At 43.9% G+C, this 25,859-nt stretch overlaps 1 protein-coding gene across 2 annotated transcripts in view; it reads left to right on the forward strand.

The window, feature by feature from the left end:
- KLHDC4 (kelch domain containing 4) overlaps positions 1-25,859 on the forward strand; it is a 65,598-nt gene that overhangs the window by 13,933 nt on the left and 25,806 nt on the right. For both annotated transcript variants that reach the window (XM_066243519.1, XM_066243520.1), the window contains exon 5: positions 8,708-8,844. In XM_066243519.1, coding sequence (XP_066099616.1) covers positions 8,708-8,844 — 137 coding nt within the window. The remainder of the gene's footprint in view (positions 1-8,707; positions 8,845-25,859) is intronic.

Below are 25,859 nucleotides of genomic sequence, written 5' to 3' on the forward strand. Positions count from 1 at the left end.
TTGAGATTTTTAAATTCTGTTATTTTGGCAGGATGCTCAGCACGCTCTGATTTGTGTGTGTGTCTGATGATGACTTTATTACCCTAGGCAGTGGTCGGCAAACTCATTAGTCAACAGAGCCAAATATCAACAGTACAACGATTGTAATTTCTTTTGAGAGCCAAATTTTTTTAACTTAAACTATATACGTAGGTACATTCCTTATCGAGGTAGCGCCCGCATGTGGTATTTTGTGGAATAGTCACACTCAAGGGGCCAAAGAGCCGCATGTGGCTAGCGAGCCACAGTTTGCCAACCAGGGCCCTAGGGCTTAATAATATCCTTGTAGTTAAGGTTGGCTTGCTCTTCATTGTGAGTTTCACAATGAATCACAGCAATGGGAAACAGAAAATTGGTTATGAACCCTTTGCCTAAAGGTCATTTCAGTTCAAATTCCAACACATTAATTCTGGGACATAGAGTTTCCTCATTATAGGCTAGTTTGTTTTTTTTGTTTTTGTTTTTGTGATAGATGGAGAGAGTCAGAGAGAGGGACAGACAGGAAGGGCGAGAGATGAGAAGCATCAATTCTTCGTTGCGGCACCTTAGTTGTTCGTTGATTGCTTTTTCATATGTGCCTTGACTGGGGGGCGCTACAGCAGACTGAGTGACCCCTTGCTCAAGCCAGCGACCTTGGGCTCAAGCTGGTGAGCTTTGCTCAAACCAGACAAGCCCACGCTCTAGGTGGTGATCTCAGGGTTTGGAACCTGGGTCCTCTGCGTCCCAGTCTGATTCTCTACCCATTGTGCCACTGTCTGGTCAGGCTATAGGCTAGTTTAATGAAATGATGGGGCCCTGGTTGGTTGTCTCAGTGGATAGAGCGTTGGCCAGCACGTGGACTGATGATCCCCAGTCAGGCACACATGGGAAGTGACCATCTGCTTCTCTTCCCCTCCCTCTCCCCCTTTTCTCTCTCTCTCTCCCCTCTTGCACAGTGACTCAGTGGGTTTGAGCATCAGCCATGAGGCTAGCTCAGTTGGTCCGAGCATTGGCCCCAGATGGATGTTGCTGGGTTGATCCCAGTCAGGGCACATGTGGCAGTCTATCTCCCCTCCACGCACTTAAAAGAAAAAAGATTATGTTAGAAGCTGTGGTCTTTATCTTCTCTTTAATCAATTAGAGGGCAAAAGAAGTAGAAAGAGAATGCTTATATGTACACACTTCATTCTTTTCTCCTATATCCTGGATTTTGGGGTGGGATAAAGTTATTTTATTGTGTAATTTAATAGTTTAGATTGCCTTCTGTAAGATGAATACAGCCCATGAAAGAAGATAAAGGGTTATAACATCTGCTGAATGTGTGGTCATGTGACTTGGGAAAGCAGAGGAGTGTTCAAACTCCTGTGCTTGGACTATTGCGGGCGCAGAGAGTGAGACTTGAGAACTGAGGGCTGGTTGAGAAGGAGGCAGTGAGTATCATGAGTTCCTGTCTTACTTACCTGACATTTGTTTCTCCTAAAGTAATGACTAAAACTCCCTTGAAACAAAATGCATTCTCTCATAAAATAGAAAAAAGTTTTATATGGATTAATAAAAAAATGTCACTTATGTTCTTATCAGTCTTCATGCATTAATGAGCAGTAAGTAATTTATGGAAATGAGTTATTTTATCCAAAATGCTTATTGATAAAATAAGCAGGATTCCACCAACATTTGAACTGCTGCAAGTGGCAGGCTCCAACTAAGTAATAGCTTTGTCAAGTTCCATCTCAGCAGACATCCCAGGACTCCTATACCTGTTCACTCAGGAAGGAAATGAGTATCATTTCCATGTAAGGCACTGTTCTAGCGACATAAAGACATTTGTCATTTCCTATGATGCCCCATATTTTGTGTTTACTTTGGTTCTGATGGTGTCATCTGTTTTTAGAACTTAGCTTTCATGAAGCTGAAAGTATGTGGGTGATGTCAAAATCCGTTCATAGTTTGTGTTATTTTGGACTTTACTTTTATTTATTTATTTATTTTTGTATTTGAAAGGAGAGTTGTTGTTAATTTAAAGCTTTCCAGACATGATTTCATTCCAATTAAGACAAGAACAAACTACCTGAGCTTGACCAGGTGCTGGTGCAGTGGATAGAGTGTTGGACTGCGATGCGGAGGATCCAGGTCAGGACCCCGAGGTCGCCAGCTTGAGTGCAGGCTCATCTGGTTTGAACAAGGCTCACCAGCTTGGACCCAAGGTTGCTGGCTCGAGCAAGGGGTTACTTGGTCTGCTGTAGCCCTATGGTCAAGGCACATATGAGAAAGCAATCAATGAACAACTAAGGTGTTGCAACGAAAAACTAAACTGCCTGACCTGTGGTGTCACAATGGATGGGGCATCGACCTGGAATGCTGAGGTTGCCAGTTTGAGACCTTGGGCTTGCCTGGTCAAGGCACTTGCAAGAAGCATCTACAACTTCATTTTCCCATCCCTCCCAACTCTCTCTCTCTCTCCCCTCCCTGTCTCTAAAATCAATAAATAAAAATAAAATCTTAAAAGAAAACAACAAAAAACTCAGATGCTTGTGAAAGCAGGCAGCCTCATGGAAGAAGTAGGACAATGGATGCCAGTGAGGATGGCCCTGCCCCAGCCCGGAGCAGTGGCGTCTGGCTTCGTTCACTTGGTCACTGCATAGTGCTTTGTCTGTGTTAGATCCATAGACTGTTCGTTGTCAGTTTAAAAACTACTATGTATATGTGTGCATGAATACATATACAGTGTGTCCGTAAAGTCATGGTGCACTTTTGACCGGTCACAGGAAAGCAACAAAAGACGATAGAAATATGAAATCTGCACCAAATAAAAGGAAAACTCTCCCAGTTTCATACCTATTCAGTGCAGTTTTTTTTTAAATTTTTTATTATTTTTTTTATTCATTTTGGAGCAGAGAGGGAGAGACAGAGAGAGAGAGAGAGGGAGAGAGAGACGAGGGGAGGAGCTGGAAGCATCAACTCCCATATGTGCCTTGACCAGGCAAGCCCAGGGTTTCGAACCAGCAACCTCAGCATTTCCAGGTGGACGCTTTATCCACTGCGCCACCACAGGTCAGGCTTCAGTGCAGTTTGATGTGGGCTCACACACAGATTTTTTAGGGCTACTTAGGTAGCTATCCCGTATAGCCTCTACAGACTCGTCACTGACTGATGGCCTACCAGAACGGGGTTTCTCCACCAAACTGCTGGTTTCCTTCAACTGCTTATCCCACTGAGTAATGTTATTCCTATGTGGTGGTGCTTCATTATAAACGCGCAGATATTCACGTTGCACTTTGGTCACGGATTTGAATTTAGCGAGCCACAGAACACACTGAACTTTCCTCTGTACCGTCCACATCTCGACTGGCATAGCCGTGGGCTGCTCCACTGTATACACGGTGTTACGTCATCATCTGCGCATGCGCACATGCTGCCACATCATCCTACAGAAACTGGGAGGGGTTTCCTTTATTTGGTGCAGATTTCACATTTCTATCATCTTTTGTTGCTTTCCTATGATTGGTCAAAAGTGCACCATGACTTTACGGACATACTGTATATTAAAGGTGTTTTTTTTTTTTTTTTTGTATTTTTCTGAAGTTGGAAATGAGGAGGCAGTCAGACAGACTCCCGCATGTGCCCGACTGGGATCCACCCGGCATGCCCACCAGGAGGCGATGCTCTACCCATCTGGGCCATTGCTCTGTTGCAACCAGGGCCACTCTAGCACCTGAGGCAGAGGCCACAGAGCCATCCTCAGCGCCCGGGCCAACTTTGCTCCAGTGGAGCCTTGGCTGTGGGAGGGGAAGATAGAGACAGAGAGGAAGGAGATGGGGAGGGGTGGAGAAGCAGATGGGCGCTTCTCCTGTGTGCCTTGGCCGGGAATCGAACCCGGGACTCCTGCACGTCAGGCCGATGCTCTACCACTGAGCCAACCGGCCAGGGCTATTAAAGGTGTTTTATTTTTAAAGTTTTCTTTCCAAAATACATAAATTCATCTCCCATAAGAACTTGGGAGTCTAAACTCTTTCTGTAAGTTTGACAGTGCAAATAAGGGTGAGCAGTGAGTAGGGGAAAGGTCTGCTTCTGTCACAGTTAGCCAGTGACTTCGTTTCTTTCTAAAGTCCAGCCAGCTTTCTTCTGAAAAGCTGATAATAGGCCAGCTCATACCGCAGTTATCTCTGTATGCAGAAGAATTCTTATTTTAGAAGGATACTATGGGAAATAATTATGTTAAAATGTTCTGACATATATTTTCCTCTTTAAGTGAGGAGAGGGGAGAGAATGAGACAGCCTCCTACATGCGTCCCAACCAGAATCCACTGGCAACCCCCATCTGGGGCTGATGCATAAATCAATCAAGCTAATGCTCAAACCAATCGAGCTACTGGCTGCAGGAGAGGAAGAGAAGCAGATAGTTGCCTCTGTGTGCCCTGACTGGGAATCAAACCCAGGACGTCCATACACCAGGCCGATGCTCTATCCACTGAGCTAACTGGCCAGGGCCATTTTGACTTTATTTTTGTGATAAGAGAGAGAGGGACAGATAGGGACAGACAGGACAAGAGAGAGGTGAGAAGCATCAATTCTCCGTTGCGGCACCTTAGATGTTCATATGTGCTTTAACTGGGAGAGCTACAGCAGACCGAGTGACCCCTTGCTCAAGCCAGCGACCCCGGGTTCAAGCTTGTGAGCTTTGCTCAAACCAGATGAGCGCACGCGCTCAAGCCGGCGACCTTGGGGCTTCGAACCTGGGTCCTTTTCATCCTAGTCTGATGCTCTATCCACTGTGCCACCGCCTGATCAGGCAACTTCTTTTAAAGTAAACTCTTTAAGACCTTCTTTGTTTCTCACATATTTTATTTCCATAATATATTAGAAGCCATGCAGAGGTACAATTTTTTTTTTGTTTTTTTTTTAGTGAGAGAGAGGGAGGGACAAACAGGAAGGGAGAGAGGTGAGAAGCATCAATTCTTTGTTGTGGCACCTAAGTTCATTGATTGCTTTTTCTTATGTGCCTTGACCTGGGGGCTACAGCAGAGTGAGTGACCTCTTGCTCAAGCCAGCGACCTTCGGGCTCAAGCCAGCGACCATGGGGTTACATTTATGACCCCACACTCAAGCTGATGACCCATGTTCAAGCTGGTGAGCATGTGCTTAAGCCGGTGACCTCACAGTTTGTTTGTTTTTTTAACTTTTTTTTTTATTATTTATTCATTTTAGAGGAGAGAGAGAGAGAGGAAGGAAGGAAGGAAGGGAGGGAGGGAGGGAGGGAGGGAGGGAGGGAGGGAGGGAGGGAGGGAGGAGAGAAGAGAAGAGAAGAGAAGAGAAGAGAAGAGAAGAGAAGAGAAGAGAAGAGAAGAGAAGAGAAGAGAAGAGGGGAGGAGCAGGAAGCTTCAACTCCCATATGTGCCTTGACTGGGCAAGCCCAGGGTTTTGAACTGGCAACCTCCCTCACGGTTTTGAACCTGTATCCTCAGCATCCCAGGTCGATGCTTTATCCACAGTGCCACCAGTCAGACTCAATAGTTATTCTTAACTTAATTTTTCTGTATTCAGTCTTTTTTCCCCTCTTTGACTCCTAAAAGATTTTATCTTTATCTTTGATTTTACAGCAATTTGATTTTGATGTATCTATTTTCTTGAAGTTAAATTTTATGTATGTTAGACTGTCTCATATTATCCAACAGGGCTCACCTCTCTCATTTACATCCTCAAGGTCACAGTCCTACAATTCCTGTTGTTTGAGTCTAGTACTATCATAGATTTTGTCTAGTTTTCTCGTTTATTATGGGAGGGCTAGTATGAAATGGGTTGCTGCATCTTGATCAGAAGTGGAAGTCTTATGTTTGTCTCTTTATATATTTTTTATTTTTATTTTTTTCTCTTTATATATTTTTAAAAAGATTTTATTTATTGATTTTACAGAGAGGGGGAAGGGTAATAAGAAGTATCAACTTGTAGTTGTTTCACTTCACTTGTTCATTGATTGCTTGTGTTATGTGCCTTGACTCAGCAAGCCCAGGGTTTCAAACTGGTGACCCCAGCGTTCCAGTTCGATATTCCATCCACTGTGCCGCCACAGGCCAGCTGTCTCTTTCTAGTTTTAATCTTCTCTTGAATAATATATTACCATAGCTCTTTTCTTTGAGGACCAGGTTAATACAAATTCTTCAGATCACTGTCTTTTTTTTTTTGAAACAGAGAGGGACAGATATGGACAGACAGCCGGGAAGGGAGAGAGATGAGAAGCATCAGTTCTTCATTGCAGCTCCTTAGTTGTTCATTGCTTGCTTTCTCATATGTGCCTTAATCAAGGCACTACAGCAGGGCGAGTGACCCCTTGCTCAAGCCAGAGACCTTGGGCTTCAAGCCAGTGACCCCACGCTCAAGCTTATGAGCCCGTGCTCAAGCTGGCGACCTTGGGCTTTTGAACCTGGTCCTCTGTGTCCCAGTCCAACGCTCTATTCACTGCACCACCACCTGGTCAGGAAGATCACTGTCTATTGATACACCTTCCTATAGTCTAGGGGTCAGGAACCTATGGCTCGCGAGCCAGTCGTGGCTCTTTTGATGGCTGCATCTGGCTCACAGAGAAATCTTTAATAAAAAAAATAATGTTAAAAATATAAAACATTCTCATGTATTACAATCCATTTCCTACCACTCGTGTTCATGGTTGCGGGTGGCTGGAGCCAGTCACAGCTGTCCTTTAGGACACCAAATTTTTATTGTATAATGCATAACGTACATGGGTTGTTGTACAGCTCTCACAGAATTACATTTTAAAATATGTGGGGTTCATGGCTCTCTCAGCCAAAAAGGTTCCCGACCCTTGCTATAGCCCCTAGACTTCTGACTGAGACAGACCTGGTATTGTGATTAAGATGTGGGATGGGATGTAACAGGTGAATTGTGGTTTACCTTCTTTTTTGCCTGGAGTTGGGCTTTTCTTTCTTTCTTTCTTTCTTTCTTTCTTTCTTTCTTTCTTTTCTTTCTTTTCTTTCTTTTCTTTCTTTTCTTTCTTTTCTTTCTTTTCTTTCTTTTCTTTCTTTTCTTTCTTTTCTTTCTTTTCTTTCTTTCTTTCTTTTCTTTCTTTTCTTTCTTTCTTTCTTTCTTTCTTTCTTTCTTTCTTTCTTTCTTTCTTTCTTTCTTTCCTTTCTTGAGAGAGAGAGGCAGAAACATTGAGTTGTTCGTGTATACGCCCTGACTGGGGAATTGAACTGGCAACCTCTGTACTCTAGGACTATGCTCTAACCAACTGAGCTATATGGCCAGGGCTTATTTTTATTTATTTTTTTATTGCTTGATTGATTTTTAGATTGATTTTTAGAGAGCGAGGAGAGAGAGAAGGGTGGAGGAGCAGAGGAGCAGGCAGCATCAACTGTGTTTATATGTGCCTTGACTAGGCAAGCCCAGGGCTTCAAACCTGTGACCTCAATATTCCCAGGTCGATGCTTTATCCACTGCGTCAGGGCAATGCTCTTAACCAACTGAGCTAACTGGTCAAGGCCTGGACTGACTGACTTTCTTTTTTATTTTTTTTATTTTTATATAGGGACAGAGAGTCAGAAAGAGGTATAGATAGGGACAGACAGACAGGAACGGAGAGAGATGAGAAGCATCAATCATCAGTTTTTTGTTGCGACACTTTAGTTGTTCACTGATTGCTTTCTCATATGTGCCTTGACCGTGGTCTTCAGCAGACCAAGTAACCCCTTGCTCAAGCCAGTGACCTTGGGTCCAAACTGGTGAGCTTTTTGCTCAAATCAGCTGAGCCCGCGCTCAAACTGGCGACCTCGGGGTCTCAAACCTGGGTCTTCTGCATCCCAGTCCGACACTCTATCCACTGTGCCACTGCCTGGTCAGGCATGCTTAAGTCTTTAAGAAGTAAATGTTGGCCCTGGCCAGTTGGCTCAGCGGTGGAGCATCGGTCTGGCATGTGGGGGACCCAGGTTCGATTCCCGGCCAGGGCACATAGGAGAAGCGCCCATTTGCTTCTCCACCTCCTCCCCTCCTTCCTCTCTGTCTCTCTCTTCCCCTCCCGCAGCCAAGGCTCCATTGGAGCAAGAATGGCCCGGGCGCTGGGAATGGCTCCTTGGCCTCTGCCCCAGGCGCTGGAGTGGCTCTGGTCGCGGCAGAGCAACGCCCTGGAAGGGCAGAGCATCGCCCCTGGTGGGCGTGCCGGGTGGATCCCGGTCGGGCGCATGCGGGAGTCTGTCTGACTGTCTCTCCCTGTTTCCAGCTTCAGAAAAATACAAAAAAAAAAAAAAGAAGTAAATGTTAATAATGTTACATGTTTTATTTGTGAGTGTGGTTTTAGGTATACAATGTTTAATAGCTAGGAAAGGGATTGAGGGCAGATTAACAGCTTTATTATATTTAATAAAAGAATATACTCTATGTCAGTTTGTGTTATAACTGATGTTAACTTTTGACATAATTGTGTCCATTTTAATGGGATGTGGAGTTGTCTAAATATAAATGGATGTTAATTTTGTAGCCTAGCAATGCCTGAAAGTTTGTTTTTGACTTAGGAAGATTTGTTGATGAAGGAGGGAGTTTTCAGGAATTTTCCCCTCAAAGGCAGAAGTGTGGATGTTGGCCTCTACTGCCATGTGCTGTAACCTGGAGGGTGGTGCAGACACTGTAGAGCCAGTCAGGAGCTGTGTATTTCTGCCCTGACCCGTCACCTTTCTTTTCACAGGCTGTGGTGGTGCCTCAAGGTGGTGGGCAGCTGTGGATCTTTGGAGGGGAGTTTGCTTCTCCCGATGGAGAGCAGTTTTATCACTACAAGGATCTTTGGGTTCTGCATTTGGCCACCAAGACCTGGGAACAAGTCAGGTAAGGTGCTAGGTGATGAGCCAGCGTCTGGGCCCAGCTTCTGTTGGTGCCAGCATGCTGGATTCACAGTAATGGGATCAAATTTCATAGAATTTCAGGGCTTTGAGGAGCACAGCCCTCAAAGCTTCGAGGGACCAACTTCGCTGGTAACTGCAGTAAGAGAAGAGCTTGTTTCTCTGGACCCTTCACAGAGAAGCCCTGCTGCCTGGCTTTGCTACAGTCGCTGGGAGCAGCACTGCACCTGGGCTTATTTTCTTGTTCTTTCCTAGTTTGCATTACATTAATCATATTTTAATGCATTCTTCTTCTGGGCCATCTGTTCATCTCCTAGGCTCTCTGGGTTTTAGCTTGCTGGAATGGAGCTGTGGTATTTACTCAAAGGGAGTGTTCTTTCTAGGTCTAGTTGACATAGAAATAGCGGGTCCCATAAGATGAACTAGGGGGAAGCCTTTATATTGCTCTTAATTGTTCTTCAATATACGAGGCTCAGCCATCATTGGAGCCTGATTTCTGCATCTTTTGATGACGTTGGTATGTGTTTGTCACATTTACCGCCTCACTTCATCACTAGTGTCAGTGGTCACCACTGCATGCCTGACTCTGTGTGTGGACAGACAGATCTGCCTGTTTATAAGAAGAAGCCTAGGAGAGCAACAGATTGAAAGACTAAGTTGGCTTCATTTTCTGGGGTGCACATGCCTGCTTGCTGGGCTGTGTACACCATGTTGCAGGGTGCCTTCTCTCCACTGCTAAAGCAGCACACTAGAGTTTCTTCACCTCAGGGGAGCAGGCAGCTGCACTGTGGAATTCAGTAGTGGTGCAAAGTGTTTGCAGCTGCTGGGACTTTCCTCAGAGGAAAGTCTTCCTCCCTGGAGAGGGTGCTTGGTTGTTTGGTGCTGAGCCTCTTAGGAGACAGCAATGGTGGGCTATGGAGGCCTGATCTTACTGGCCTTAGGCTTGAAGTGGAACTATGTAAAGAGTCCATTGTGCAAGTGGAAAGTGGAAGTAGATTCCCCCAGCTGGGCTAACCTGGAGAGGGGCCCAGAGGGCCATCTGAATTAGATCGGAACCAGCAAGAGCCTTGGTGGCATTACCAGTTAGTGACTTACTGCCCTTTTTCTCACATGCTTTGGGAAGTGTTATCATCTTAGTAGATGCAGCAGTCAGGAAATTATTTTCATATTAAAATTGATTTCATTATGTATGTATTGAAATTTAGTCATTTTCTCTTTAAAGTTTTTAGGCCCAGAGCATGCAATCTGTTACCTTGTTTTGCTTCAGTTACTTTTTTGAACATCAGTTTTGTTTTTTTATTGTTGGCGAATATATTCTTGATATTTTCATAGCATTTTTATCAGCTTTGGGCACTATTTGTCCAAATTTATGGATGAAGGACAATAAATCTCAATATGAAGGAATGGGTACAACTCGAGTAGGCACCCGGCTGGGCCTAAAGTTGTCAATAGCACATCTGTGGGGTGTTCCTGCAGGGACATTCTACGCTGCTTTGAGACATGCACACTTTCTTGTGGCCTTCAGCCTTTTCTGGTTCTATAACATGTATTGTGGGTGTTTGTTCCAAGGAAGCAGGGAGGCTCTATTGATGTGTGGTCAGTTGGGGAGCCCTTTGAATAGCTCACTGTGGCTGCTGGCCCCCAGCCAGCCAGAGGTGCCACCTTCGCCTTATTGCACAGTTCTAGCTTCTTCCTGTTACTGTTGGCTCGTTTAGGTTCCCACAGCATTTGAGGCATCTGTCCTAAATCGGAAATTGTCTTTGATAAACATATCTCTCACTACTTGAATGCTTGTGTATTGTAACTAAAATGTGAGAATTTTTTTAAAGGTATAGTATAGAAGTATAGAACCTATTAACTAATGTGAAACTACAAAGGTAAAAGGTCAGTTGCCATTTTTTTTTTTAAGCAAAGGAGAGAGAGGGACAGAGACAGGAAGAGAGAGAGATGAGAAGCATCAACTTGTTGCGGCACTTCAGTTCATTGATTGCTTTCTCATGTGTGCCTTGATGGGGGGCAGGGGGCTCCAGCTGAGCCAGTGACCCTTTGCTCAAGCCAGTGACCATGGGGTCATTTCTGTGATTTCACGCTCAAGCCAGTGACCCTGCACTCAAGCCGGCAATCTTGCAGTCAAGCTGGCGACCCTGCACTCAAGCTAGTGAGCCTGTGCTGAAGCCAGTGACCTTGGGGTTTCAAACCTGAGTCTTCAGTGTCTCAAGTTGACGCTCTATCCACTGCTCTACCATCTGGTCAGGCCAGTTGCTATTCTTAAGCCTTTTATTTTATTCTAGATAGAGTGGTGGAGCAGGAAAAGGATTATGTGCTATATTTTTTGTCTAAATTGCTGTTTTTCAAGCCTTCCTTCGGGTGGTGGTCTCTGGTTCTTTATGGGTGAGCTGAGCAGAGAGACTGGCAAGTTGTTGCTTTGAGCTGTTCCCTTTGGCGGCTCGGGTGTGATGGGTGTATTTCACCGGAACCCATGGTCCCTGAGGGCCATGTGGGAGTGTCTGTCTGCCTAGTAAGGTTCAGCCTATTGAGTACAGATCTGGAAGTCAGGAGATGGAGGGTTTGTCCCCAGCGTTGCCTCTTTGTTTGCCAGGAGATTTTAAATGACCAGCTTAATTTCTGTGTTTCTACTGCTCAACAAAGTTCGGATACTGCTGCTCCACATACTTATGGTTATATGATGCCTTATGTTTGAGGCTTACTCAGTTTTGAAGGCTCCTAATGGGATGCAGAAAATCATACATAAAGGTCATGCATGATATACTCTTTGCCAGATGTCCATTTCCCTATCTTTGTTGTCTCCCAGCCTTATTCATGCTGGTACTGACCTCCAGCCTTCCTCAAATGCTCAGTGCCTTGACCATCCCCACAGCTGCAGCCCTTCCACCCACCTTGCCTTGTTGAGGAGAGTGCACCCTTCTTTTGCTGGTACAGTTGTCTACAATTCGTCCATAGGAAACAAGTGTATCTTGGGCAGGGCTTTTTAAGTCAGTGCACCAGGATTCACAAGAGATCAGTAGATCTGGCCATATGAAATGTTAAAGTTTTTGCGTGGGAAATGATGGCACAAAGAAAGTTCAGGATAGTGACAGATAGGTAGAGTAGTAGAGTACCTACAGCATAAAGTGAACTTGTATTCAAAAGAGACCTTCTGGAAGGTAGTAAGTAACGAGCAGCTTGACAGAAAGCTGAGCAAAGGACATAAAAAGACAAGTTGTAAACACCAAACATTAAAAAGAGGAGTCCTATCCAGTGTTGGTGAGGGTTGGGAAAACTGGTGCTGGTTAGAACATTGGCAGCGACCGGTGGTGGCGCAGTGGATAGATCATCGACCTCAGCATCCCTTGTTTGAAACCCCGAGGTTACTGGCTTTAATGCAGGGTCATCCAGCTTGAGCACAGGGTTGCTGGCTTGAGCAAGGGTTCACTGACTAGGATAGAGCCCCCTGGTCATGGTATGTATGAGGATCAATCAAGGAACAATTAAAGTGACACCACTAAAGTTTATGTTTCTCATCTCTCTCCCTCTCTCAATAAAATAAAAGAAAAAAAACCTGACATGTGGCAGCACATTGGATAAAGTGTTGACCTGGAATGCTGAGGTCACTGGTTCAAAACCTTGGGCTTGCCTGGTCAAGGCACATATGAGAAGCAACTGAGTTGATGCTTCCCTATCCTATCCCCCTTTCTCTCTCTCTCTTTCTCTTTCTCTCCTCTCTCTAAAACCAATAAATAAAATCTTTAAAATATAAATTAATTAATTAGAAAGAAAAAAGTGGCACAGTGGATAAAGTGTCGACCTGGAATTCTGAGGTCACCAATCCAAAACCCTAGGCTTGCTCAGTCAGGGCACATATGAGAAGCAACTATGAGTTGATGCTTCCCACTCCCTGCCCCCACCATTTCTCTCTCTCTAAAAATCAGTAAATAAAATCTTTTTTTTTTTTTTCTAAGTGAGAGGAGGGGAGATAGACAGATTCCAGCATGTACCCTGACGGATCCACCCGGTAACCGAGCTGTCCTTAGCGCCCTAGGCCTACGCTTGCACCAAATGAGCTGCGGGAGTCTGTCTGACTGCCTCCCTGTTTCCAACTTCAGAAAAATACAAAAAAAAAAAAAAAAAAAAAAATACTCCCTGGCTAGATGGCTTGGTTGGCTAGAACATTGTCCTGTATCATAGAGGTTGCCAGTTTGATCCCTGGTCAGGGCACATACAGGAACAGGTTAATGTTCTTGTCTCTCTCTCTCTCTCGCTTTCTCTCTCTCTAAAATCAAAATAAACACTTAAAAAAAATGTCAGCAGCATCTATCATTCCATCATTTTTATTTCTTTTTTTATTTTTTTTACAGAGACAGAGAGAGAGTCAGAGAGAGGGATAGATAGGGACAGACAGACAGGAACAGAGAGAGATGAGAAGCATCAATTATTAGTTTTTCATTGCAACACCTTAGTTCATTGATTGCCCTCTTATATGTGCTTTGACCGTGGGCCCTCTGCAGACCAAGTAACCCCTTGCTCGAGCCAGCGACCTTGGGTCCAAGCTGGTGAGCTTTTGCTCAAACCAGATGAGCCCGCACTCAAGCTGGTGACCTCGGGGTCTCGAACCTGGATCCTCCGCATCCCAGTACAACACTCTATCCACTGCACCACCACCTGGTCAGGCTTCATCATATTTTAAAATGTGCATACATACCCTTTGACCTCAAATTCTCTTTTAGGATTATACCTTCGAGAAGTATCTCATTTGTACAGAAAAGCATGTGCAAAAAATACATATAAAGAAACAAGATGCAGAACAACACATGCCTGAGGAAAAAGTCCTGAGTGTGCCTGTACGTGCACATGAGTTTGCAAGGTGGGCCAGAAAACCTGATGCTTGCAAATGTGCATGCATGCACATACTGAGAGGTTTGGACTATTTCTGGATTTTCTTCTGATTCATTGATTGTTTTGTTTTTAAACTAATTTGAGAGTGAGAGAGACAGGAACACAGGTCAGTTCCCGTATGTGCCCTGACTGGGGATTGAACTGGCAACCCCTGTGCTTCAGGATAAAGCTCTAGCCAACTAGCTCTCCAGCCAGGGCTGATTCATTGATCTTCTTTTGTACCTGTTCCAGTATTACTCCATTTTAATTGCTGTAACTTCACGGTATATTTTGATAACTGGAGGATTTCTTCCATTTACTTAAAATTTTTCTTTGATGAAAAAAATTTTCATTTTTTTCATATGAGCTTCAGAATTAGTTTTTAAAGTTCTCTTTTCAAACATCACAATGGGATTTTGATGGGATTGCTTTTATTTATAGCTTGCGCTTAGGGAGAGGGGCATCTTTCTGATCCTCACTCTTCCCAATCAATAACATTGTACTTATCTCCATTTCCTTAGGTTCAGGGTTTTTTTCCCCTCTTTTCCAGGTGAGAGGAGGGGAGATAGAGACAGACTCCCACATGCACCCTGACCAGGATCCACCCAGCAACCCCATCTGGGGCCAATGCTCATAACTGAGCTATTTTTAACGCATGAGGCTGAGGCTCCACGGAGCCATCCTCAGCACCCAGGGCTGATGCGCTCTAATTAATTGAGCCATGGCTGCAGGAGAGGGAAAGAGAGAGAGAGAAGGTGGAGGGGGAGCGTTGGAGAAATAGATGGTTGCTTCTCTTGTGTGCCCTGTCTAGGGATTGAACCCGGGACATCCACACACCAGGCTAACGCTCTGCCACTGAGCCAGCCAGCCAGAGCTTAGTTAGGTTCAGTGTTTATCCTTCAGTAAAGTTCCAGACAACCTAGAAGTAAACTTGAAAAGTCAAAGATGTGTGTGTTTCTAAGACCTTTAAGTCATGTCTCATTGTTGTCTCTGAGACACTGCTTGGCACCCCCACACTTAGTGTGAAGAGGCCTGTTTTCCAGCACTCCTGCAACACATACCATGCTTGTTTGGGTGCTGGTCTTGTTTGTTCAGTGTTGGTCCTCACTTTGTAGTGTAACAGGTGCTAGACCCCTGGAGGGCTGCCCCATGCAATCAGCAGTTTTTCTGGCCTTATCTACACTTAGAAGGGGTACCTTCAAGCAGATGTCCCAGCAGGAGTAGTTGGGATACGTGGCAGCCTGGGGAGATGGCTCAGCACTGAGATCTCTATTCTCTATTAAGTGATTCTCACTTTCATGTATCAAGTAGTAAGTACATAGGGAGCTGTAAATGCATATTCCTGCCCTCACCCTAAATATCAGGTCTGAATTATATCAGGTTTAAGATGGGGTTTAGGAATCTGCATTTTACATTAACTCTCTTAGCTACCCTAATTCAGGCAGCTTTGGACCACAGCTGGAGGCCTCGTTTACCGGCCCATCAGCCTTAGTTACAGATGGGTCTCATACTGATTTTGAGCATTGTTCACTGATGTGAAAAGATGTCTGCTGCCTTTTCAGAAGTAAGAAAACTCAAGTAAAATGCTTCTTTGGTACACAACAATTCAAATCATGAAGGTATAGCTATTGTAGTTTACTAATTATTTCAAAATGGAGGCATCACCTCACTGTTGTTGAGCAGGGCTGTGCAGGCTTCATTGACAAGAACCAGTATAACTGTGGATAAGTGCAGGTCAACTATTAAAGCCTGTCTGCTGAGTCCATGTGGGCTTTTGACTTAGAGCTGCTGCTTGTAATTGGACTTGGTTATTAGTACACTGATGTAATGGCTGCTACTGAAAGAAGATTACTAGGTTTATGCTCTGTAATTTCTTTTTTAATTGATGTAAAAGAAAAGTTAGTTGATTTAGCCAAAATGAAGACTGGTTTTTCCATTTCTGGGGAAGACTGTTCAGCGTGGGCAAGTCCACATGATGTGGGCTCATATCACTGAAGTGCACAGGAGGATTTCACTATCAACTGAATTTATTTTGTCAAAAGGATCTGGCCAGGCACTCTGCATTCATTTTTTGTGACTATTTTTCACTCCCGTGGGGGTAGTTTTACTGTTGAGGAGCCTGAGAGCAAGAAAGGTTTTATGTTGGTAAAGGCCAACAGAGGCCAGATTAAATCAGCATCTGTATTTAGTCCCTTTCCCGACTTTTAAACAGGTTTTTCTCATTGGCAGGTGGGGTGGATTCTCTCTTGCTAACTGGTGACTTTTGATTTACATATGTGTTTTTTTCAATGCTGATGTTCTGATTCAAGGTAGCTAGGCTTCTGATACAACAAATGCGTTCAGCCTATCTCTATGGGCTGTCTGAAAAGCATCAGCAGGAAAAAGCAGGGCCTGCATGGAGTAATTAGGTAAGAACTGTTCCGATGCCCGAAGTCAGGTGCAGTTCCTGCAGCTTCCTGCGTTGAGCATGGTGCTGCACAGGACGCTGAGTGCGGAAGCAAGAGCACAGGCTCTGATCACCTCCTCCTTGTGCCTTTTCCTGCCGGGGGAAGCCACTGTCTACTCAGAGGATGGCCTCTCCAAATTGTGCTGATGGCCCAAAAGAGACCAAATGCAGCTTGATGCATTTTATAAAGTAAATGCACCTGTCTGCTCAGGTCCAGGAAACAGTGCTGTTAGCGTCCAATAAGCCCCAGTGCCCACTTCTTGGTTTGAACATCATATAAATGGACTATGGCATCTGGTCTTTTTCACAGATTGATATTTTTGTGAGATTTATCTGTGTTGCATGGGGTAATAGTTTGTATTTTGGTACTGTATAATATTCCAGTATAGGAACAGGTCACTGTGTTTGACTAACGGTGGGCATTGGAAAGTTACCAGTTTCTGCTTATAAAAATGGTGCTGCTGTCAGCATTCTTTTACACATCTTATGATGAACATATGTATGTGTTTCCATTAAGTTTATGTGTAAAGAGTGGAATGAGGTGTTGGGGCATAGGGTTGCACACGTTCAGCTGTAGCCTGCCCTGACAAACCGTTTCCCACACTGGTAGCGCTGAGTTACAGAACCACGAGCTGGGCGGAGAACTGCTGTCCAGCCAGGCCAGCGCTTGGCATGTTCACCTTTCTGGTTTTTGCAGTTCTGGGGGTGTTTCTGTAGCATATTTGACAACAAATGGACACTGGGTAATCTTTTGTTGTCTTCATGTATGCACATTTTTTATTCTAGCAACAAATATTTACTTGACATTCTAACAGTTTGAAAATTAGAGGAAAAATCATAAAGTTACATCAAGAAGACCAAAGTTTAAATGAAAAGGCAGCATCGACGTCCTCATTTTATGTTGGATATGCACAGCCAGCTTTTGGCAGATATTTTGGGATTTCCTGAGTATCTTCAGTAGGAGGTACCTGCAAAACTGTCCTAAGTAAGAAAGGGGGGATTGCTTTGAGGGAAAACAGCTGTGTTAGGCTTGCTCGATTCTACTTTGCCTGATTGGTGCATGAGCACGTGGCGGAGCCATGTGTGTGTTGCTTATGTAAGGCTACCGGTGCTTGCCCTCAGGGTGGATGGCCGATTGCCTACCCACCACTGTGAGGGGCCATTTTGCTGTTTGTTCGCCTGCTGCCATGAAAAGCGGTTTTCCCATGCCGGATAGCTCGTCCACTTTTGCAAGACTCTGTTAAACGAGAATGGAGCTATGCTTTCTGGCTCCTCAATTTCTCTACCATCTGCCCGAATCCAGTGTGACCTTGCCTGGCCTCGGCCACTAGCTTTACATTTGGCAACATAGATTCTATATACTAACATTTTATTTTCATAAAATAGCCTTTCTTTTCTGACTATATCTGCTCCAAGGGTTAGGGAAGCAAAGTGGGTGGGTATCTGTTTTAAAGATGTGTACACCTACATGAGTTTGAGGGAAGTTGAATACCAAATGCCATGCCCACTGTGTCACAGTAGAGAAGCTGTTGCCATGTTTCACAGTGGAGGTCTTGCAGCGAGGAGAAAGATAGAATTACCCTGACCCTCCCATTTAAGCAAACGAGTGGCTGATAATTGAAGGTATATCTGTGATTATCAACAAAAACAATCTTAAAAAAAACCCTTGAAATAGTGAAACACTAGAAGGACCTAGTGTCTTAGCCTACTCAGGCTGCTGTAACAGAGCACTACAGATTGGGGGGACTTACAGACATTGATTTTTCCAGCTCTGGAGGTCAGAAGTCCATGATTAAAGCTCCAGCAGTTTTAGTGTCTGGTGAGAGCCTACTTCCTGGTTTGTAGATGGCTGTCTTGCTGTGTCCTCACATGGCCTTTATTTTTTTGCTCATGGAGAGCTCTCTTCCTCTTGTTATAAAGGCCCTGATGCCATCACAGGTCTTCACCCTCATGACCTCGTCTAAACCTGGTCACTCCCAAAGCCCCACCTCCATATAATAACATCACACTGGGGTTAGGGTTTCAACATATGAGTTTGGTGGATGGGGGGTGGGAGAGGAGATAAACATTCAGCCCATAACAGCTAGCATCTGGTGTTTGCAAAGAGTTTTCTTTTGACAAAGATTGGTGTATCCATGAGGGTCTGATTAAGAAGACATGAAGGTGATTGGTCACACCTGTGGTGGATAAAGCCAAACCAGTGGGAACAGCTAGAAGGCACATCCCACTGCTAGGCTATGTGGGTGGTGTGGGGTCTGGAACTGAAGGAGATGTTGATGCTCCTGAGAAGGTGCCAAGGGAAAGGGGCTCTGTTCTGGTTCCTTCCTTCTCCTCTATGTACCCCTAGTCTTCCACTGGTGCTTCTTGTCCTTCCACTGGTGGGACTTCCCTGATGCTGAGCAAAGCTGGAAGAGTGTAATGCTGGTGGCCGAGGCTAGGCAGGTTTACATTGGATTTGAACAGATGGTAGAGAAACTGTGGAGCCAGAAAGGGTTGGGCCATTCCTGTTTAATAGAGTCTTGAAACAGCAGATGAGCAAACAGGCAGGAAAACCACTTCTCATAGCTGCAGGCAAACAAACAGCAAAAAACAGCCCCTTATAGTGGCGGGTAGGCAATCCACAATCCACCTGAGGAAAAGCACCTGTAGCCTTACATAGGCTATGCACCTGTAGCTCTGCCACGTGCTCATGCACTAATCATGCGGAGTACAAGTGAGCAAGCCTAACATAGCTGTTTTCCCAACAGAGGAACTGCACATGTCACAGATAGCATGCCTGGGCACTTTCTTTAATCTTAGTGGGTCTGCTCTACCAGTTCAAGTTTGGTTAGGTCAACCGGCCACACTCCAAAGCCAGCATTTCTAAAGGCAAACCCCACTTTCCTCCCCTACGCCCCGGAGGAGATGCAGTTGGGCAAGGGGAGAAAGATTTTGACACCCTTTCTCCATTTATTTCTAAAGCTGGTGCCATTCTAGCTAGTCATTTGTGACTCTAAACCACAACAAGGAGGTCAGGCTAGTTATAGGACTCAGCTATTTTCAGATGTTTTTTATATACCTGTTTGGTCCAAGTTCAGAGGCAAGAGATGTAAGGCTGTGAGGCACTGGGAGCTGGGGGCACAAAGAGCTTTGGGCAGATAGGATATAGTTCATTAGCAGTGGCAGCCGAGTGCAGTAAGTACGGCAGCAGCAACAGCAGCAGCCTGATGCAGTGCACAGGCATTTTATAGTAAAATCACACAAAAGTGGCACCAAGCCGTGAGTACAAAAAGTGGGGGTAACGTTATCAGTTATATAAGTTGGGCACACATGTGTGCCATCCCCAGCCTGTTTCCCTTAGTCATTAAATGGGCCAGGTCTGACGTAGCTGACCTGTCAACACTGACTCCACCTTGTGCAGGCTTTTTACCAATTCTTGGAAAACCAACTTCCACACAATACCTTAAAAAAAAAACACCACCATTTCAAAATATATAATTTAATGGTTTTTAAGCATATTCAGAGTTGTACAACTACCACAGCAAAGTAAATATAGAATGTTTCCATCACCCCAAAAAGACACCATTTCCACTGTTGTTCACCCCACATTCGTTCTTTCCCCTAGTCTCTGGTCACATTTAACCTGCTTACTGTTTCTCTGGATTTGATTTTTCTAGATCTTTCATGAAACTGTGTAGCATCCTACAGTATGTGTTCTTTTGTGACTGGCTTATACCTAGCATAATTTTTTTAAGGTTTATCCATTCTGTTGTGTCAATTTCTTTTATGGCTATATATAAATATTTTATTGTTTTGATATGCCACATTTTATTCATTCATTCATTGATGGACATGTGAGTTTTCTCTACTGTCCACACTTGAGAATAATGCTGCAATGAATGTTTGTGTACAACTAATACAGTTTTATATGCATTGAAGTACTTAGTATATGATCAGTAAAAATTGATTGAATGAAAAATACTGTATAAGTGTGTGCGCGCGCGTGTGTGCACTCACTGTTTCCTGTTGATTTGGGAAGGGATCCAACGTTTGTGGAGTCTTCAGCTAAACCTACTTAGTGTATGTATCTTAAAACTGTGTCTGAGAAAAGTTGACATCTTAGAATAATTATAAACAAAATGATTCAGAGTTCTTTCTATGATCCTGTTGCGAAGGTCAGTAATGAGTTAGCTGAAATCAGGCCATGCCCTTTAATTATAAAGTATGTGGATCATGGGTTGTGAAACATACATGTGGAAATGGAAACACATGTGCTCTGCTCTGTGGCTTCTCTAGTGAGCTAGTTGGGCTTGGACTGAGGTTTCGGACCTCCTAGTTGGGCAAGTTTCATTAACAGCCATGCAGCAACTCCTTGTGAACCCCTAGAAGTGAGAGTGGAAGCTTGTGTGGACTCCCTGCTCTTTCACTGCCAATGGTCAATCTTTTTGATGAGTTTGTGCATGAGAAGGGAGGGAGGACAAACACCTAGAGTGTGCCTGATTTGTAGGAAAATCAAGGAGTATGGCAAAGGATGTGTGAAATTGAAGACTGTCAGTAAGGTAAGTGGTTGTTTTTTGGCCCATAGATTTCTTTCTTTTCTTTCTTTTTTGGTGACAGAGACAGAGAGAGGGACAGATAGGGACAGACAGAGAGACAGGAAGGTAGAGAGATGAGAAGCATCAGTTCTTCGTGTGGCACCTTAGTTGTTCATTGATTGATTTCTCATATGTGCCTTGACCGGGGGCTACAGCAGACCAAATGAGCCCTTGCTCAAGGCAGGGACCTTGGGCTCAAGTTGGTGAGCCTTGCTCAAACCAGATGAGCCCACGCTCTAGCCGGCTACTTCGGGGTTTCAAACCTGGGTCCTCCGTGTCCCAGTCCAGTGCTCTATTTACTGCACCACCGCCTGGTTTCTTTAGTTTGAGACCTCTGACTTCATTTGGTATAGTTTAGTGTCCCCTCCCCTTTTTTTAAGCACTCGTGTAAGAGCGAAGGACAGTCAGGAAGGGAGAGAGAAGCATCAATTCTTTGTTGCAGCACCTTAGTTGTTCACTGATTGCTTTCTCTTATGTGCCTTGACCAGAAGCTCCAGCCAAGTCAGTGACCTTGGGCTTCAAGCCAGCAACCGTGGGGTCATGCCTGTGATCCCATGCTCAAACTGTTGAGCCTGTGCTCAAGCTCGTGACCTGGGGGTTTTGAACCTGGGTCCTCTGCGTCCCAGGCTAATGCTCTGTCCACCACACCACTGCATGGAGAGGCTAGTGTCTTAATTGGTTGTTGAAAGTGCAGGTTCTAGGACTAGATTGCCTTGTCTTAAATTCTGGCTGTACCACTGACTAGCTTAGTGTGTTTCTTGACTTGTAAGTCTTGATTTTCTCACTCGTAAAATGGGATTAAATGTAATGTCTGCGCCATGCAGTTATTATTATTTTTTAATTTTATTGATTTCAGAGAGAGAGAGGGGCAGGAACATGGAGCTATTCCTGTATGTGCCTTGACTGGAGATGGAACTGGCAACCTCTGTGCTTAAGGGTGATGTTCTAACAGACCACGCTATTCATCCAGGGCCACCATGCAGTTACTGTGAGAAATAAATGCACATAGCATAGAATAAAGACTCCACAAATAGTGGTTTTCTTATTAATAATAATAGTTAAAATAAAAATAAAAGAACACTGATAGATTGCCTGGATTCTAGAGACTATTATTCTGTAAAAGGTGATAAAATACCTTATACTTACTAAGCCTCAAATTCATTCTTTGCTTGATTTGACCCTTGGAAAGGTGGGGCCGAATGCCAAAGTGACACTTTGAAATGGAAAGGGCAGTGCTTTTGCACACGGTTCCTGCTTGGGCCATGCTGTAACCATTTTTGGAGAAGGGGGCCTTTTCTGGTCTTAGGATGAGCCACTAGACTCAGTTTCCTGTCAGGAAGGCCTGTGTAATGTTGACTCTCGGGTTTTATGAGAGAAAGTTCCTTTGCCCAGTAAATGTGTCAGGGCTTTCTGGTAAGGCATAGTACAGTAGCATGTAATTGTGTAAGATATAAACTTTGAAATACCTTAGGGAAGCATTTACTTGCAGAGTGTTTAACACTGTTTATACTCTAAGCCTATGGGGTTATTTGATGTTTGTGTATTTTCTTTGAATGTCACCACAGTGGCCTGTTAGAAGGGGCCTGGGTGATGCTGAGTGGCAGCTTGCCTTGTTGGAGTGCTGTTCTGCACATAACTCAGACACACTGAAAGCACTCCCACAATATAGCACATGTGTTTTTGTGCTGTATGTAGATCTGGCTGAGTACAACATGGGAATTTTTAAAGACTCCATATTTAGGAGTGATGGCAGTTGAAGAGTACCTGTTAGAGATTTAAATATAAACAGGTTTATTTGGGTGACTTTGTTTTTCTACAGGGGTATATGAAGTTTTTTTATAGAAAATTTTTCCCATTTTGGTTACAAAGCACAGTGGGTCTTGACTACTGCTAAAAGAAGTAAATTAAGTCCTTCGTGCCTGGATCACCAGAGGACCAGCACCCACTGAATTTATGGGCAGGAAGGTGATAAGAGGCCCATACCTGGTGCACCTCAGCTGCTGGCAGTCATTTAAAGATGATAGCTTAGTGATGCTGTTTCCATAGGTCTCTGGGCCTTTAGGTTCACCACTACTAACACTGGTAGCATTCCATCTCCTGCATAATTTTTTTGAAGTAGAGTTGGACCATACTAGTTGTTCCCCAGATTATACATTTAAGTATTACATCAAAGAATTTATCAAAAGGGGGGAGGTTGCTTTTTGCTCAGCACATGTGGTATTTTTCTTATCAGCTTCTCTATAGTGCAGATGTACTATGTGGCCCATTTCCTTGGCACACAGCACACAGGGTTGGAGATGTGTGCCATCTGTTTCAGCCTGTGGAGTGGGGCCAGATCCAGGGAGAGCCCTCTTCCCACCATGCAGAGTGCCAGTCAGTGCCAGTGCCCAGAGAGGGTGTGTATTGCAGACGGTGGTGTCACGACATACCTAGATTCTCCTTTTGAGCCTTGTCCACTTGGTAGTTTTATTATGAATTTGGATAAGAAAATATGCTTACTAAATTTTTTGGAGAGACAAATTCAGCATCCAAAATTCTCTTTATGAACCAAATCTAGCAAGAGGTATTGAAGTAGATTTGATAAAATCCATTCATTTTGATAACTCAGCAAAGTGGGACTAGAGGGAAACATAATAAAAGCCCTATATGACAAACTTACAACTACCATCATACTCAGTGGGCAATAACTGAAAGCATTTTCTTTAAGATCAGGAACAAGACAAGTATGTTCACTTTTACCACTTTTATTCAACATAGTATGTGGGAAGTCTTAGCCACAGCAGTCAGACAAGAAAAAGAAAGAAAAGACATCCAAATTGGAAAGGAAGACGTAAAACTCATTATTTGCAGATGACATGATGCTGTATAGATAAGAGAACCCTAAAGATTTCACCAAGAACTATTAAAACTAAAAAATGAATTCAATAAGGTAGCAGGGCACAAAATATTCAAAAATTGGTTACATTTTTATACACCAATAATGAACTGTCACAAAGAGAAATTAAGAAAATCCCATTTAGACCCTTACTGGTTGGCTCAGTGGTAGAGCATTGGCCTAGCCTGTGGATGTCCCAGGTTTGATTCCCAGTCAGGGCACACAGGAGAAGTGCCCATCTGCTTCTCCACACATCCCCCTCTTCTTTCTCTTTCTCTCCCTTTCCTGTAGCCATGGCTCAATTGGAGCGAGTTGACCCAGGGCACTAAGGATGGCTCCGTGGCCTCTGCCTCAGGTGCTAAGAAGAGCTCCGTTGCTAAGCAACGAAGCAACGCCCCAGATGGGCAGAGCATCACCCCCCTGGTGGGCTTGTTGGGTGGATCCTGGTCGGGGTGCATGCAGGAGTCTGTCTCTCTGCCTCCCCTAGTCTCACTGAATAAAAATAAAATCCCATTTATAACTGCATAAAACAAAACAAAAACACCCTAGACATAGATTTAATCAGGGAGGTAAAGACCTATACTCAGAAAACTAAGAAATTGAAGAAAATAAAACAGAAGGATATACCATGCTCATGGATAGGAAGAATTAACATTAAATTGTACATACTACCCAAGCAATCTATAGATTCAGTGCAATTCCTACCACTGGCATTTTTTCACAGAACTACAATAAATAATCCTAAAGTTTATATGGAACTACAAAAGACCCTGAATACCCAAAGCAATCTTGAGAATGATGAAGAAGATACTGATATCAAGCTATATTACAAAGCTATAGTAATCGAAACAGCATGGTACTGGCATAAAAACAGATATAGAGATCAGTAGAACAGAAGAGAGAGCCCCCAAATAAACCGATTTCTGTATAGTCAGTTAATCTATGACAAATGCAAGAATATAAAATGGGGAAAAGACTGTCTCTTCAATAAACGGTGTTGGGAAAACTGGACAGATAACATGCAAAAGAAAATAAAAAAACTAGCCCATTTTCTTATACCATATATAAGAATAAACTCAAAATGGATTAAAGACTTACTATAGGATCTGAAACCATAACACTACTGGAAGGAAACATAGGCAGTGAACATTCTGGCATTGCTTTTAGTAAATTTTTTTGGATATGTCTCCTTAGGCAAGATAAACAAAAAGAACAAGTAAACAAATGGAACTCCATCAAACTAAAAAGTTTTTGCATAGTAAAAAGAAACCATCAAAATGAAAAGACAATTTACTGACTGGGAGAAGATATTTGCCAATGATACATCCAGTTAGGGGTTAATATCCAAAATCTATAAGGAACTCATACAACTTAACATCAAAAAGACATTATAAAATGGACAGAGGACCTGAATATTTTTCCAAAGAGGATGTACATACAGATGACCAATAGACATGGAAAGGTGCTCAGCATCACTAATCATCAGAGAAATGCAAATGACATTTCTCTGAAATAAAACCACAATGACTATTACCTCACACCTGTCAGTAGCCAAGATATGGAAGGAACCTAAGTGTTCATTGTAGGCAATTGGATAAAGAAGTGATACATATATACAATGTAGTATTACTCGTTCATAAAAAGAATGAAATCTTGGCCCTGGCCGGTTGGCTCAGCGGTAGAGCGTCGGCCTAGTGTGCGGAGGACCCGGGTTCGATTCCTGGCCAGGGCACATAGGAGAAGCGCCCATTTGCTTCTCCACCCCTCCGCCGTGCTTTCCTCTCTGTCTCTCTCTTCCCCTCCCGCAGCCGAGGCTCCATTGGAGCAAAGATGGCCCGGGCGCTGGGGATGGCTCTGTGGCCTCTGCCTCAGGCGCTAGAGTGGCTCTGGTCGCAATATGGCGACGCCCAGGATGGGCAGAGCATCACCCCCTGGTGGGCAGAGCATCGCCCCTGGTGGGCATGCCGGGTGGATCCCGGTCGGGCGCATGCGGGAGTCTGTCTGACTGTCTCTCCCTGTTTCCAGCTTCAGAAAAATTAAAAAAAAAAAAAAAAAAAAAAAAAAAAAGAAATCTTAACCATTTGCAACAACGTTTATGGACCTAGAGGGTATTATGCTAAATGAAATGTCAGAGAAAGACAAATATCATATGATTTCACTTATACATGGAATCTAGGAAACAAAATGAATGAACAAAACAGAAATGGACTTATAGATAGATACAGAGAACAAAC

The sequence above is a fragment of the Saccopteryx bilineata genome, chromosome 9, assembly GCF_036850765.1.
Source record: "Saccopteryx bilineata isolate mSacBil1 chromosome 9, mSacBil1_pri_phased_curated, whole genome shotgun sequence".
Lineage (NCBI taxonomy): Eukaryota > Metazoa > Chordata > Mammalia > Chiroptera > Emballonuridae > Saccopteryx > Saccopteryx bilineata.